Raw genomic sequence first — 16,572 nt, forward strand, 5'->3', positions numbered from 1 at the left:
GTTAAACCTAAACCTCCACCCTCTGTAATAGAAAATCAGTAGAAATGACCTAAAATTGATAAATCAAAAGAAGCAATACAATTATGTCATTACAAAATATGGAGAGGCATGTGGCTGGCTTAGTCGGTACAGCATGCTAGTCTTGATCTCGGGGTTGTAAATTCAAGCCCCATGTTGGGTGTAGAGATTACTTAAAGAAAACAAAATCTTTTAAAATATAAACAAAAATTTAAAATAGGGAGATAACACCTAAAGGAGTTAGAAAAAGACCAAACACAAAACCCAAAACCAGCAAAAGGAAGGAAATAATAAAGATGAGAGCAAAAATAAATGATATAGGAACTAAACAACAGAACAAAAAATACAGGGATAATTTTTTAAAACCTCAGTTAAAAGTCGTTGCTTGTGGGCAACAACCTCTTCGCCCTTGGCTGCAGCAACTTCTTATTTGACATGTCTTTGGAGACAAGGGAAACAAAAGCAAAAATGAACTACTGGGACTTCATCAAGATAAAAACCTTCTGCAAAGCAAAGGAAACAGACAGCAAAACTACAAGGCAACAGACAGAATGGGAGAAGATATTTGCAAATGATATATCAGATAAAGGGTTAATATCCAAAATCTATGAAGAACTCATCAAACTCAACACCCGCCCCCCCAAAAAAAAAAACCCAGTGAAGAAATGGGTAAAAGACATGAACAGACACTTTTCCAAAGAAGACATCTGGATGGCTAACAGACATGAAGAAATGGTCAATATCACTCATCATCGGGGAAATACAAGTAAAAACCACAGAGATACCACCTGTCAGATGGCTAAAATTAACAACTCAGGCAACAACAGATGTTGGCAAGGATGTGGAGAAAGAGGAACCTTTTTGCACTGCTGGTGGGAATGTAAACTGGTGCAGCCACTCTGGAAAACAGTATGGAAGTTCTTCAAAAAATTAAAAGAAGAGCTACCCTACAACCCAACAATTGCACTACCAGGTATTTACCCAAGGATATAGGAGTGCTGTTCCGAAGGGGCACATGCACCCCAATGTTTACATAGCAGCATTATCGACAACAGCCAAAGTATGAAAAGAGTCCAAATGTCCAGTGACTGATGAACAGATAAAGAAGATGTGGTATATAGGGGCACCTGGGTGGCTCAGTCGGTTGAGTGTCCGACTTCAGCTCAGGTCATGATCTCACGGTTCTTGAGTTCAAGCCCTGCGTCGGGCTCTGTGCTGACAGCTTGCCTGGAGCCTGCTTCAGATTCTGTGTCTCCCTCTCTCTGCTCCTCCCCTGCTCTCTCTCTCTCTCTTTCAAATACATTAACATTAAAAAAAATTTTTTTTAAAGAAGATGAGGTGTATATATCTACAATGGAATATTACTTGGCAATTAAAAAGAATGAAATCTTGCCATTTGCAACAATGTGGATGGAACTAGAGGGTACCATGCTAAGTGAAATTAGAGAAAGACAAATATATGACTTCACTCATATGTGGAATTTAAGATACAAAACAGATGAAGGAAGGGAAGCAAAAATAATATAAAAACAGGAAGAGACAAACCATAAGAGACACTTAAATACTGAGAACACACTGAGGGTTACTGGAGGGGTTTTGGGTGGAGGGATGAGCTAAACAGGCAAGGGGCATTAAGGAGGAAACTTGCTGGAATGAGTACTGGGTGTTACACGTAAGTTATGAATCACTAAATCCTATTCCTGAAATCATTATTACACTACATGTTAACTAACTTGGATGTAACTTAAAAAAAAAATAATTAGAAAAAAAGTTGTTGCTTTTGTAAAAGAAAACACAGGACTGGGAGCAGAAGCATGGTCCTTGTCACAGAATTGACTCTTTAACCTTATAACCTCCATAGAATTATTTGAGTCTTTAAAACTCAACTTTTTAAAAACGAAAAAAAAAAAAAAAAGATGAAAAAGAAAAAATTCCAGTCATCAACTACCCATCTCCCAAAAAATGCCTGGGTGGTTCAATTGGTTAAGCGTCCAACTGCAGCTCAGGTCATGAGCTCATGGTTCTTGGGTTTGAGCCCCACACTGAGCTCCACACTGATACTCTGGAGCCTGCTTGGGATTCTCTCTCTTGCCTCTCTCTGCCCCTTCCCCACCCATGCTTTCTCTCTCTCTCAAAATAAATTTAAAAAACTAAAAAACAAAACAAAAAAAAACCTTTTGTAAATGCCAATTTAATCTATATTCAACTTTTTAAAAAATCTTCCTACCATTAATAGAATTATAGTAACCACTACAGAACTGTTTTTAAAACCCTATTTTTTAAAGCATTTAGAAGAATTCCACACCAACAAAGTAGAAACAAGCATAACCCACCATGCCAGATACTTCATTAGGGCATATCTGTCTAAATATTTATATTGGCATTTACATTTGAAACATTAGTGGCTTATTATAAAGAAGACATAGCTGTGTTTAACATGCCAGGTCTTGGTAACTTTATTCAAGCTTTTGACAAAAACTACCCCCAAAGTAATATAAATTTAGAGACTTCTAGAAAGTCCAGATGTGAAATTCCAAGACAATTTTGAATTTAGTCTGGAGTCGATACTGAGTCAAATACTGAACCAAACCCACAAATCATAAATACTATTTTCCTTCTTAAGTTCATTATATTTTCTCAAGCAGGTTACCAATTTAGCTTTCCTTTCTTTGATATTGGTATTTGGAATCATTTTAACACGGATTACATCTTCAAGTTCTTAATTTGTACTTATCTTGAATATCTTACTATAATTAAAAATATAAATCCGAATGTGATAGCCCTTCCTTACATAAGAATGCCAATTAATAAATGTAGAAGAAATGAGAGAAATAGAAAGTCACCATTAGAACACCACAGTAGTAACTTACACAAGCAAGATCTGGCAATGGATGCGAAAATGAGTGGGCAATAGTTTAAGCAGAAACAGGACATTTGCATAGTCTCAAAGTAGCTCCAGCAAATAGTCATTACAAAGAAAAACATAGTAATTTTACAGTAGAGAATCCTAGCAGACACCACCTCAGTGATTAAGGTTAACAACACCAGAAATACATTATGACATCAGATGTCATGATACACTGTCACAGATTGGAAGACACTATGTAGACATGACAACTAAGTGCAAGGTGGGATCCTGCACCGGATCTTGGAACAGTAAAAGGACATCACTGAAAAGACCAAGAAAATCTCTACTTTTTAAACTCTCTACTTTTGTTAACAGTATTGTATCAAGGCTAATTTCTTAATTTGACAAATGTTCCATAGTTGTATAAGATGTTAACATAAGGGAAAGTTCAATGAAGATGCACATAAACTACTCATTTTACAACTCTTCAGGAGGTCTAAAATTATCTCAAAATTAAAAAAAAAATCTGTTAAAAAACATACACACATACGTATGTGCATAATGTGTGTATGTGTATGTATAAAAATCAAAACTTTGTGGAAATTGGTATCTTGGGCCCTCACTTAAATAGTTAATAGTATTCTCTCCTGAATGCCACTGTCTCATTGGTTTCCTTTAAATTGGCTTTAAGGTTCTCCCCCTTCTAAATTTTTAGTATCAAGTACAATTTTCTAATTTTCATAGAAAGCCTTTTTTTAACATTCTTACCTTAGGCCAAAAATAAAAATCCTAGAATAAAACTATCACCATATTATCTCATAAAATCATTCATTCCATCCATCAGACCCAGCCAATATCTTTACTCCATTTCTTCTCATCATACGTTTGTTTGGCTTTGTTTAAAAGGAGAGGAGATGGCGGATATATTTATTAGCACTAATAGGCCTGATAGTCTAGAAAAAAGTTATCACTTGGATATCTTATTAAGAAACAGCTGTTTTTCCAATCACAGATACTGTATACTAGAACTCACTTCTGATAGAAAAAGTAAGTCATTTACCTAAGTCTCTTCCATACCATAGCATGAAGCTACCCAAGCAAGCCCAGCTAAGACCCTTTCAATATCACTTTCTTAACTCTGTCTCTGAAATGACTGTTATTAATGGTAATAAACATCTTTTTTATAAAACAATTTACTCTAAGGAAATAAAGGTAAACATCAAATATGCCTTTAAAAGAAAATTTCCCACTCTAGCTATGGCTGATTCATTCCCTGAGCATGAATCCTTTTATCCTTACTGTTTTTGACTATCAACTGAGGTGAAATCTGCCCACAGGGATCTTGATGGTGAACCTAGTATTTTAGATGGAGAAGCACATTTCCAGATGGTCACATTTATTACTTTTGCAGTTATTTCTACTCACTGTGGCATTTAATTTTTCATCCCTACCTATCAAAATGCTCTACATGGAAGCAGCAGTAGTGAAAAGACGATGGGGGGGGGGGGGCAGGAGGGGATTAAGGAAATTTTAAGGTGGATCTTTATCCAAATATAATAAAAAAGCAAAAAAGAAAATGGCCACAAACATCTCATTCCTATGCCCCGCCATCTCCCAATTCGCCTTCCACTATTAACATGAAAAGTAGGAGTGGTAAAACTCTACCCTAAAGATCTATACAAAAAAGGAGACAAGATACCTCAGGAACTCAATACACATTGCAATATGTTCAAGTGGTGCAAAGATAGAAATTCATTCAGAATTGCCATACTATCGGGCTACCAATATAGTCTCTTGAATAATTATATTAAACATATTACTACAAAACGTACCAAGTAGTAGAGAATAATACTATATTTATGAACTGCAAATAACAAAACAAAACAGAGGTCCAAGAAGGCTAAAGTCCAAGCTGTAATTTACACATGAAGTGTATGTTGAAAGCAGTCACAATGTACAAAAATGTGACAAGTAATCCAGATGTTTAAAAAAACAGAGCCTGTTTGCCTCAGATTATATCCAGTCTCATCTGGTAGGTTTTTGATAAGCCTGTTACATAAAGCATGTTTCCCTCCTGCTGATAAGAAGCAGCTTGTAGATATCCACAAATTTCTTAAGGAGTGAGTCTACTTGGCAATAATGGTAACTCCACAGTTTCCTATTACATTCATTGGTCTGAAAACTGAAAACAACTCATAACTAAAATGTTCTTTCAAGTCCTTTACCAGTTTTTCAAGTTTTAATCAAAGGAAAGTTGGAATGTATTGCTTCTTGTCACCAACAAGCATTTCAAAAAGAGGGTTAATTAACCAAAATCAAGAGTTCTTTGGTCAAGTTAGTAACAGGCTTCCCCTTTGTTCTAAGTCCTTCATAATCCTTTTTTTTCCAATTTTTCCAGTATGGCCTGGATTTTACAAACAGCCTCTTTCCTGGCCTGCCGGACAGAGTCCTGGCCCCCAGTCTCAACTGAATCCAGTTCCAAAAGTTCCTTAGTTAGCATTTCTTCCAGAAGCCAGTATGCTTTGTCTGTCTTTTTTCCTACGAATTCTTCTACTTCTTGCTCAAGATATTGGACCTTCTCCAGCACATGTATGATTTTTTTAATACTTGGGGGAGTACCTTCATCTGAAGATAGACACTCTTCAGGAAGATTATCACTTTGATCTTGATTGCTGGGGTGTTCATTGGTGGCATTACCATACAGCTGAGGCTCAGCACTGTACTGGACTTGGGAATCCAAAAGATCTGAATTATCATTGTTCATTGTTCCCGAGGACTCGTACTGATGGACATTGCAAGGAAAGTTGTGCCGGTTCATGCCTTGATCTGATTGGCTATAGGTGTAGGAGGAGTCCTTGGAGTGGGAGAGCAAAGAGGGGAAAAGAGCTGTTTTAATGGCAATCCATCAACATCAGAGTGGTTAGCCAACATCTTTCACCAGACCGTGAAGGTACATGAAAAGAGTCCCCACTAAAAAAACTAGGCATCCCTCCTTAACAATTTGAGGAAAACACAACCCTAAAAAGACAAAAGGAGTGCTCTGTCCAGTAAAAGGCAGAGAATTCCTGAGTATAATGAATCTACCCTGAAGTGTTCATCATCACAAACACCTCACAATCGCTCCTTTCCACCTCACAATCCACCCAGTAACTTAATAAATAGGAATTAGATAGTCTTCCTCTGAAGAGTTAAAACCTAAGACAGACCTTAAAAAGGAATGTAGCCACAGACAAATGATGTTTATGTCTGTGGCTTATATAATTTCACATTGATATCGTCTTCTGTGTACTGACTGAGATAATAAAATGCAATCTTTGATTTTGTTTAACATTCAGATAGCATTACAACAAACAGTAAATGAGCGTTTTTCTGTCTTTTACAAAAAAGATGCGAACCTATAACTGCTCTAAAAAATAAAGTGTATTAAAAAAAAGAGGAAGAAACTGGGCTAAAGCTATAGGTAGTAATCACCAACTTTTTGCAATTAGTCCCCATTTAATACACACCAACGCAGGAAAGTTTCATGTTGTGCCTTTTCAATTACCCAAACATGAAAAGAACAATGTTTAGAAGGCCTCCTACCTTGGGCTGCTGGGGTGGTGGTGAGTGAGGGGACTGAGGAGAGCTGCTGCTGGGCCATGATGAAGTACTCTCACTCATGTAGAGATTCCCAGGTGGTGCTGAGGGCGCAGCTGAAGGCCAGGGGTAACGGGTTCCCATTCCATAAGCACCAGGAGAAGCCCATGAGTCCTCCTGTTGTCGTACATTTGGTCCTGGTTGTGGAACACTACGATTACCATCCCCATAAGGATAATGGGGCAGGGTCATTCCAGGGTTCTAGATTGAAAGGAAGGAAATATGCTGGTCACTGCTAAAAACAAAAACAAAAACAAAAAAACCTGAACGAAGTAATGAAAATAACTCTAGTATCAACAGATTGAGATGCTTCCTCTCTCCTTAACAGATGTACTTTGGCTGCTACCAGGCTAAGTGGTAGCATCTCTAATCAGTTGCAGTCATTTCTTCACGCCCAAAAAAAGCTTCATTCTGAAGATACCAGGGGCAGATTTAGAGACAATCAAACTCAGAAGGTAGAAGGCTTAAAATTCAATGGCTAAATTATAGCATAAATCTGTCCCAAGATACGAGAAATAAGTGGACCCATATGCTATAAGGAATAACAAATTAAGATGTATCAGAACTCCCCTTGAAGGGACAGAGAAACAAACATGGTATCACTCATAGAATATGAAACAAATAAAAACCCAACAGATAACTGCTCACCTGTGAAGCAGGATATCCTGGAACATGCCCCCGAAGAGAGGGTGCTTCGGTCTGGCAGTCCTGCTGAGGATACAGCCAACGAGAGACTGGGGCTGGGCTGTTGCCAGGTGAACGGTAAGTGCTTGGAACCTCTGGAGAGTAACTGGTCTGAGTATATCCAGGTGTGTAATAAGCCCCAGAGTAGGATGCAGTATTCGCCCCAGGGCCAGGAGGGTATGGTGGACCATATGCTCCATTTGTATAAGAATTCAAACTCTGTAAAAGAAAGAAAAAAAAAATGACTGAGTAGAAGAACTGAAGTGCCCTGACCTAATACCCAACTTTGAAAAGTTTGGGAAGGGACAAAGGTCAGTAACTAATGAAAATATGAACTGCCTAAGCAATCTGTGAAGCATTCTTTCTCTCATGTATTATGGCCATATACCATATATTAAACTCAGATTATCACTGTAGAGTCTGTGTTGTAGCAATGACAGGGTATATTGTGATGAATGAGGAAGTGAAGGCCTCAGGGCTGTGCTTCCCAAACACTTCCGTAAGTATACCTAACAATTACAACTGACAGTGGAGAACCTGTGCCTGCCACCTAGAGAGGGGTCCTGGGAGACCTAAGGTAATGGCTAGTCACAGAAAAAAATAACCAGGGTACAACTAAAAGAGAAGACTAGAGGAGCACCTGGGTGGCTTAGTCGGCTAAGCATCCGACTTCAGCTCAGGTCATGATCTCACAGTTTGTGGGTTCAAGCCCCACATCAGGCTCTCTGCTGACAGCTTGGAGCCTGGAGCCTGCTTCAGATTCTGTGTCTCCCTCTCTCTCTGACTCTCCCCCACTCATGCTATGTCTGTCTGTCTGTGTCTGTCTCTCTTTTAAAAATAAACATTAAAGCAGGGCGCCTGGGTGGCTCAGTCAGTTAAGCGTCCAACTTTGGCTCAGGTCATGATCTCGTGGTTCGTGAGTTCAAGCCCCACATCAGGCTTTCTGCTGACAGCTCAGAGCCTGGAGCCTGCTTCAGATTCTGTGTCTCCGTCGCTCTCTGCCCCTCCTCCACTTGCACTGTCTCTTGCTGTCTCCAAAATAAATAAACATTAAAAAAATAAAAGTAAACATTAAAAAAAAGAAGAGAAGACTAGAGAGACCAAGCTCTGCCACAGGCTTTGTGTTTAATCTCTCTGAGCTTTTCTCTACCAGAAAAATGGAAATCATAAACTTACCTGGTAGGACTACTGTGAAAATTAAATGAGCTGATATATATAAATGCTTAGCACAGGGTCTGGCACTCGGTATGCTCAATAGATAGTAATTATTTATAATATCATTGTTGTTATTACTATTATGGCAATATCAAGAAATGAACCCAGATCTGAAAAGTACAAAGCCCATGAAAAGCCCACGTTCTTTGTACTATCCCACTCTGCTTCCCAAGTAAATAACAACAGGCTGCAATGAACTATTGGGACCTCACCAAAAAAGAAAAGGCTTCTGCACAGTGAAGGAAACAATCAGCAAAACTAAAAGGCAGCCGACAGAATGGGAGAAGATATTTGCAAATGACGTATCAGATAAAGGGTTAGTATCCAAAATCTATAAAGAATTTATCAAACTCAACACCCAAAAAATAATCCAGTGAAGAAATGAGCAAAAGACATGAATAGACACTTCTCAAAGGAGACATCCAGATGGCCAACCGACACATGAAAAAATGCTCAACATCACTCATCATTAGAGATACAAAGCAAAACCATAATGAGATACCACCTCACACCTGTCAGAATGGCTAACGTTAACAACTCAGGCAACAACAGATGTTGGCGAGGATGCGGAGAAAGAGGATCTCTTTTGCACTGATGGTGGGAATGCAAGCTGGTGCAGCCACTCTGGAAAACAGTATGGAGGTTCCTCAAAATATTAAAAATAGAACTACCCTATGACCCAGCAATTACACTACTAGGTATTTATCCAAGGGATACAGGTATGCTGTTTTGAAGGGGTACAAGCACCCCAATGTTTATAGCAGCACTATTAACAATAGCCAAAGTATGAAAAGAGCCCAAATGTCCATCGATGGATGAATGGATAAAGAAGATGTGGGGGGTGTGTGTGTGTGCACGCACACACACACACACACACACACACAATGGAGTATATTCAGCAATCAAAAAGAGAAATCTTGCCATTTGCAACTACACCGGTGGAACTGGAGGGTATTATGCTAAGTGAAATAACTCAGAGAAAGACAAGTATATGACTTCACTCATGTGAGGAATTTAAGATACAAAACAGGGAACATAAGGGAAGGGAAGGGAAGCAAAAATAATATAAAAACAGGGAGGGGCACAAAACATAAAAGACTCTGAAATATAGAGAACAAACAGATGGCTTCCGGAGGGGTTGTTGGGGGGGGGGGGGAGGGAGATGGTCTAAATGGGTAAGGGGCATTAAGGAGTCTACTCCTGAAATCATTGTTGCACCACATGGTACTAACTTGGATGTAAATTAAACAATAAATAAATTATAAAAAATAAAATGTTTAAAAAAAAGACTATAGGGGCAAATTCCTCATGTGTTGCTGTCATTTTTTTTTAAGATTTTATTTTTAAGTAATCTCTACACCCAATGTGGGGCTCAAACTCAGAACCTCAAGATCAAGAGTCTCACGCACTGCTGACTGAGCCAGTCAGGCGCCCTGTTCACTATAGTTTTAAATCACCCATCCACACTACTATTGGCACCCAGAATCCTAGGTTAGATATCCAAATGAATTACAGCCAAACTTTACATTTAAATGACTATCTTAATGTTTCAATTAACTTCTGCTTCATCTTTTTTAAATGATAAAAACACAGAATCAAGTTTTCCAGTACTTGTCTAAGACTACATAATCTTTTCCACTTCGGGTAGAAAAACAAGCAAAGAATCCTATGATGTTAACCAGACTTACTGTGGTGATCATTATGCAATGTATGCAAATATTGAATCATTATGTTGTACATCTAGAACGAATACAATGTTACATGTTAATTACACCTCAGTTAAAAAAAAAAAAAAAAAAGACAGCTGGGGCGCCTGGGTGGCTGTCGGTTAAGCGTCTGACTTTGGCTCAGGTCATGATCTAACCATTTGTGAGTTTGAGCCCCGCATTGGGCTCTGTGCTGACAGCTCAGAGCCTGGAACCTGCTTCAGATTCTGTGTCTCCCTCTCTCTCTGCCCGTCCCCTGCTCATGCTCTGTCTCTGTCTCAAAAATAAAGAAAACATTAAAAAAAATTTTTTTAAAAAGACAGCTGCTAATAACCGAAAAAATAATAGTCAAATTTGATTTCTAGTCTAACACATCAAAAAATGAGATGGATCGGGACATCTGGGTCGTTCAGTCAGTTAAGCACCCAACTCGATTTTGGCTCAGGTCATTATCTCACAGTTTATGAGTTCAAGCCCCACATCTGCGCTGATAGTGCATAGCATACTTGGGATTCTCTCTCTCTCCCTGCCTCTCTGTCCCTCCCCAGCTTGTGCTTGCGGCTCTCCGTCTCTCAAAATAATTCTTTTTTAAAATGAGATGGATCAAAGTGGCAGGACAATCATAATTCTGTAGAAAATAAACTCTTAGCTATATTTTTATGGCAAGAGGATAAAAGACAGGGTGTTATCACCACATGGCCAAAAAATTCCATGCAAGGACAGGTGCTTGGAAGATCCAGCAAGGCATTCCCTAACCAGAGGGATGACTGAACCACCCCTTGTTAAAGCCACTGGAGGGCTGTTAAGATCTTCCACCTAGATGTGCCTAAAAATAGAATCCTTAATATAATGTATGCTGTTAGAAACTTGATAAAACATCATGTGGCTTTTTGTACTATTATTCAACTTCTAGAAATTCTTCCTAAGGAGAAGATTCAACTACAGAAAAAGTTATAGGCATGAATTTGTTCAACACAGCATTATTTATAATCACACAAAACTGTAAACAACCTAAATTTCCTCTAATAATGGAATGATTAAGTACATTACAGGCTATTCATTGAGGGAATTTTATTGTCTTAAAATTCACTGTTAGACTGACCGGACATTTAATTATTAAAGAATTATTTTTAGTTTTTTTAAGTTTTAAAAATGACATTGTTATGTTTTTAAATCTTCTTTACATTTTAAAGATATATACTTAAGTATTTACAAGTGAAATAATATGGTGTCCAGAATTTACTTCAAAATAACTCAAAGATACAGATGAAACAAGAAGTCTGTGCACTGATATTTACTGAAGCTAAGATGAGTACATAGGAGATTATTGGGCTACTGTCATTGCTTTTGATTATGTTTGAAAATTTCCTTAATGTTAAAAAAAAAACCTTCACCTCTTATTTTACCCTGTAACATGCAGGAAACATATGATAAATGAAAAGCCATACAAAAAAGTTTATATACAATAAGTTTAAAGCTGTGTAAACATAACAGGAAAAATGCAAAACAAATTTACCAAAATATAGATCTTTTAGGATGGCAAAATTAGTATTTTCCTCCTTTTCTTTATTTCCCAAATATTTAGTAATAAAGTTGTATTACTTTTGTAGCAAAAAAAAAAAAAAAAATTTATGCTATTACAAATGTCGTGAAATCCCAAGTGTGTCTAGAATCCAGCGGGCTGCCAGGACCAGAGCAACTTCATCAGTGTCCAAGTAGACTATTTTACTGAAGGGAAACTTGTGTCTAAGGAAAAGAAGTTACAATTCGAAAACTGTCAGCTGATACGGCAACAGATAAAATCTGAAAGAGAAACTATAAGAATTAAGTAAAATCTTTGACAGTTATTAAATTTCTGTAAAAGTCTCATTCTGGCTTCCAGAAGAAATCAAGAGACTGGATGGGGCGCCTGGGTGGCGCAGTCGGTTAAGCGTCCGACTTCAGCCAGGTCACGATCTCGCGGTCCGTGAGTTCGAGCCCCGCGTCAGGCTCTGGGCTGATGGCTCGGAGCCTGGAGCCTGTTTCCGATTCTGTGTCTCCCTCTCTCTCTGCCCCTCCCCCATTCATGCTCTGTCTCTCTCTGTCCCAAAAATAAATAAAAAAACGTTGAAAAAAAGAAATATTAAAAAAATAAAAAAATAAAAACATAAATAAAAAATAAAAAAAAAAGAGACTGGAAACTCAGAAATCCCAGCTGCTACTCTTGTTCTAGATGTAAATATAGATATTACCTAGCATTCAAAAGTCAAACTAACATCACATCATCTGGTGTCTCCTTGCAAGCTAACAATCACCCATATGAATACTTCTTCCAACAGTCAATTTCACAGTTGATGGACTGTTGTATAGATGTAGAATCCAAAGAGGAGAAAAGTGGTCAAGTCTCTCACACGGACAGCGATACACTGTTCGGCGGATTCCCTTTCCATTCTACAGCAAACAGACCCAATCCAAGCAAAAACAGATTACCTTTCAGCAACACAGTTCCTCCTATTGTGCTTCTCTTGAAAAACATGGAAAGTTTCACCACAAAAGTGCTCCAAGAGTCATAATCTTCAGCAGTCGACATCAACTTGAATTTCTCTAATACTCATTTTTGGAACTAACAAATCTATGATCATCCACAGGTTGCTTCCTCTATTTATAGAACTTTTCCAATTTTTGTCTCACAGGAGCTCCTGACCAGTTTTTAATAGGCTGTAGTTTACAACCTAGTTATCCTTCAAATTAAATGAAATTTCTGACCAGTGTCTTTCTGTATCATGGTTTCTCAATTCAGAACCCTATCAAAGGACTTCAGCATTTTTTGTTAGAACTTTGCCAGCTCCTTAAAGTGTTAAACACAGCAGAACTACCTACCGCGTGACCCAGTAGCTCCACTCCTACATATATAACCAACAGAAAAGACATACGTCCACATAAAAATTAGCAAACAAATGTTTATAACAGCATTATTCATAACAGCCCAAAAGTGAAAAAGACTCAAATTTCTATCAACTGATAAATGGATAAAATAAATGTGGTATATCCATGGAATGGATAGTACTTGGCCACAGACAGGAACAAAGTATCAATACATTGTCACAACATGGATGAACATTATGCTAAAAGAAAAAAGCCAGTCACAAGATATCAAATGTGATATGATTCCTGGGGTGCCTGGGTGGCTCAGTCTGTTGAGCATCTGACTCTTGATTTCAGCTCAGGTCATGATCTCACAGTTCGTGGGATCAAGCCCCATGTTGGGCTCCATACTCACAGCACAGAGCCTACTTGAGATTCTCTCTCTCCCTCTCTCTCTGCCCTTCCCCTACTTATGGTCCCTCTGTCTCTCAAATTAATAAACATTTAAGAATATATGTTATATGATTCAGTTTAATGACATGTCCAGAATAGGCAAATCCATAGAGATAACAAGTATACTAAAAGTTGCCAGGTGCTAGGGGGAGAGAAGAATGGGGTGATAGGTACACAGTTTCTAACTGGACTGATAAAAATATTCTAGAATAGATAGTGATGACAGTCGCACAATCTTGTGAGTAGACTAACAACAACTGAATTGTACATTTAAAGGGTGAATTTTATGATATATGGCCAAACCATAAGCGTATCACATTAAGCAATAACAATGTGTGCCTCTCAATTTCAGTCACACGAATGCAGATGACAGAAGTAAAATACAAGTCTGTGATAAGTGGTAACATGGTTTTGGGGCGCCTGGGTGGCTCCGCCGGTTGAGTGTCCGACTTCAGCTTAGGTCATGATCTTGCAGTTTGTGAGTTCGGGCCCTGCATCTGGCTCTGTGCTGACAGCTCAGAGCCTGGAGCCTGCTTTGGATTCTGTGTCTCCCTCTCTCTACCCCTCCACCACTCATGCTCTGTCTCTGTCTCTCAAAAATGAATAAACATTAAAAAAAAATTAAGTAGTAACATGGTTTTTTCTTTATTTTGTGTTCCATGATCTCCTACAACCTTATCCTAAAGTTGATTTACACATAATCATTATGAAAAATCAATTGCTTTTAGATTTTCTTTAAGTAAAATAAGCAAATCTTGCTCTAACTTCAATGAATTCTTCTGGCTCAAAATCAATCTTAAAGGATTATATAACCAAATTGATGAGAAAAAAAGGGAACATGATTCTTTTTTTATTTTATTTTAAATGTTTTTTATTTATTTTTGAAGGAGAGAGAGAGAGAGAGAGACAGAGGATGAGTGGGGGAGGAGCAGCGAGAGAGGGAGACACAGAATCCAAAGCAGGCTCCAGGCTCTGAGCTGTCAGCACAGAGTCCGATGCGGGGCTGGAACTCACAAACGGCGAGATCATGACCTGAGCCGAAGTCGGACACTTAACCGACTGAGCCACCCAGCCACCCCAGGAACATGATTCTTTTAATGAATTAATTATTCAGCCCCATAAAGAAACTTCTTTTCATTATTTCAGCCTCCGTATCACCAGTAAGTCAGAACAGAATTGAACATATTATTTGACTATTTGAAATCTATCATAAGAATTATATTAATGTTTTATGGTGATCTGAAAATTTAATTCTGCAGAAAATATCAGTTTACAGAGAATTCTGACCTGGATCTAAAATTCAGATCCTTTGAAAGCTGCTAAAATGCAACTGCTTTAAATTTGTATATACTACAGTCTTATTTTTAAAAAAAGTATTTGCATATGCAAAGATGGTACCTCAATAGAAAAAAAAATGTGACAATTATTGCTTTATTACGGTTGGCAGATTATGGGTGACTAACTTTTTAAACATTTCCTCATTTCCACAATGATACAACCATGGTGAAAAGTAATTTGGCTATATTTAATAAGCATATATACCAAACCCCAACAATTCCATACTCCAGGAAAGTTCCTTCCTCAAATGTATCCAATAGAAAAATGGAAAGCAATGTTGAGTAAAAAAGCAAGCTGCAGGAGAATGCTAGTATGAAACCACTGATATCAAGTTTAAAAACAAGTTAAATAATATTATATAAATGTGTATACAAGTAGTACAAGCACAAAAACACATATGAGATCAAAATATAACTTCAGGAAATAGAAAGAAGTGTTATATGTGACTTCAACTGGGTTTATTTTACCCCCCCTTTAAAAATCTGAAACAAATGTGGCAAACTTAAAAATTGACAAAGCTTGGGGCGCCTGGATGGCTCAGTCAGTTACACGTCCGACTTCCACTCAGGTCATTATCTAACGGTTCATGAGTTTGAGCCCAGCAATGGGCTCTGTGCGGAAAGCTCAGAGCCTGGAGCCTGCTTCAGATTCTGTGTCTCCCTCTCTCTCTGACCTTCCGTAGCTCACACTCTGACTCTCTCTCTCTCTCAAAAATAAACATTTAATAAATAAATAAACAGTAAAAATTTTTTAATTAAAAAAATTTGACAAAGCTAGGTGCTGGATAAAAAGATGTACGGGGGCACCTGGATGGCTCAGTCAGCTAAGCATCCAACTTCGGCTCAGGTCATGATCTCACAGTTCCTGAGTTTGAGCCCTGCATTGGTGCAGACCTTGCTTCAGATCCTTTGTCTCCCTCTCTCTCTTTCCCTCCCTTGCTCTCTCTCTCTCGCTCTCAAAAATAAATCAACATTAAAAAAAGATGTACATATTTTCTGTACTTTTTCAGTTACTTGAAATATTTAAAATTAAATATTTGTCCTAAGAGGTCAGTTTTTTTTGACATCAAAAGCAAAGGCAACAAAAATAAAGGTAAACAAGTGGGACTACATCAAACTAAAAAGCTTCTCCATGGCAAAGGAAACCACCAACAGAATGAAAAGGCAACCTACTAAATGGAAGAAAATATTTTCAAATCATGTATTTGATAAGGAGTTAATAACTAATATATATATATAAGAACTCATAAAACTCAATAGCAAAAAAACAAACAATCCAATTAGAATATAGGCAGACAACCTGAATACTTTCCCAAAGAAGACATACAGGTACATGAAAGGTGCTCAACATCACTAATCACCAGGGAAATACAAATCAAAACCACAATGAGATATCACCTCACACCTGTTAAAATGGCTATTCTCAAGACAATAATAAGTGCTGGTGAGGATATGGAGAAAAGGGAACCCTTGTGCACTGTTGGTTGGGAATGTGAATTGGTATAGCCACTATGGAAAGAAAACAGCTTGGAGATTCCTTGAAAAATTAAAAATAGAGTGACCCAGTAATGCCCCTATTTGCAATATATCCAAAGGAAACAAAAAAACTAACTCAAAAAGATATCTGAATCCCCATGTTCATTGCAGTATTACTTACAATAGCCAAGACATGGAAGCAACCTAAGTGTCTACTGATGGATGAATAAAGAAAATGTGGTGTATACAAAAACAATTTACTATTACCCAGCCATAAAAAAGGAGGAAATGTTGCCATCTGTGACAACACAGATGGAAATAAGTCAGACAGAGAAAGACAAACACTGTATGATCA

General features: G+C 37.9%; 1 protein-coding gene across 3 annotated transcripts in view; it reads right to left on the reverse strand.

Annotated features, from left to right (window-relative positions):
* Nucleotides 1-4,705: 4,705 nt before the first annotated feature.
* Nucleotides 4,706-16,572, reverse strand: part of BAG4 (BAG cochaperone 4) — a 29,937-nt gene continuing 18,070 nt past the window's right edge. For 2 of the 3 annotated variants that reach the window (XM_019440781.2, XM_019440780.2), the window contains 3 exons: nucleotides 7,151-7,405; nucleotides 6,449-6,703; nucleotides 4,706-5,720 (listed from right to left, as the gene is read on the reverse strand). In XM_019440781.2, coding sequence (XP_019296326.1) covers nucleotides 5,235-5,720; nucleotides 6,449-6,703; nucleotides 7,151-7,405 — 996 coding nt within the window. In that variant the 3' untranslated portion in view covers nucleotides 4,706-5,234. The remainder of the gene's footprint in view (nucleotides 5,721-6,448; nucleotides 6,704-7,150; nucleotides 7,406-16,572) is intronic. The other variant, XM_019440782.2, reaches the window with a different exon arrangement.

This window comes from Panthera pardus, unplaced genomic scaffold (genome assembly GCF_024362965.1).
Source record: "Panthera pardus isolate Hobbes unplaced genomic scaffold, ASM2436296v1 HiC_scaffold_13, whole genome shotgun sequence".
NCBI classification, from domain to species: domain Eukaryota; kingdom Metazoa; phylum Chordata; class Mammalia; order Carnivora; family Felidae; genus Panthera; species Panthera pardus.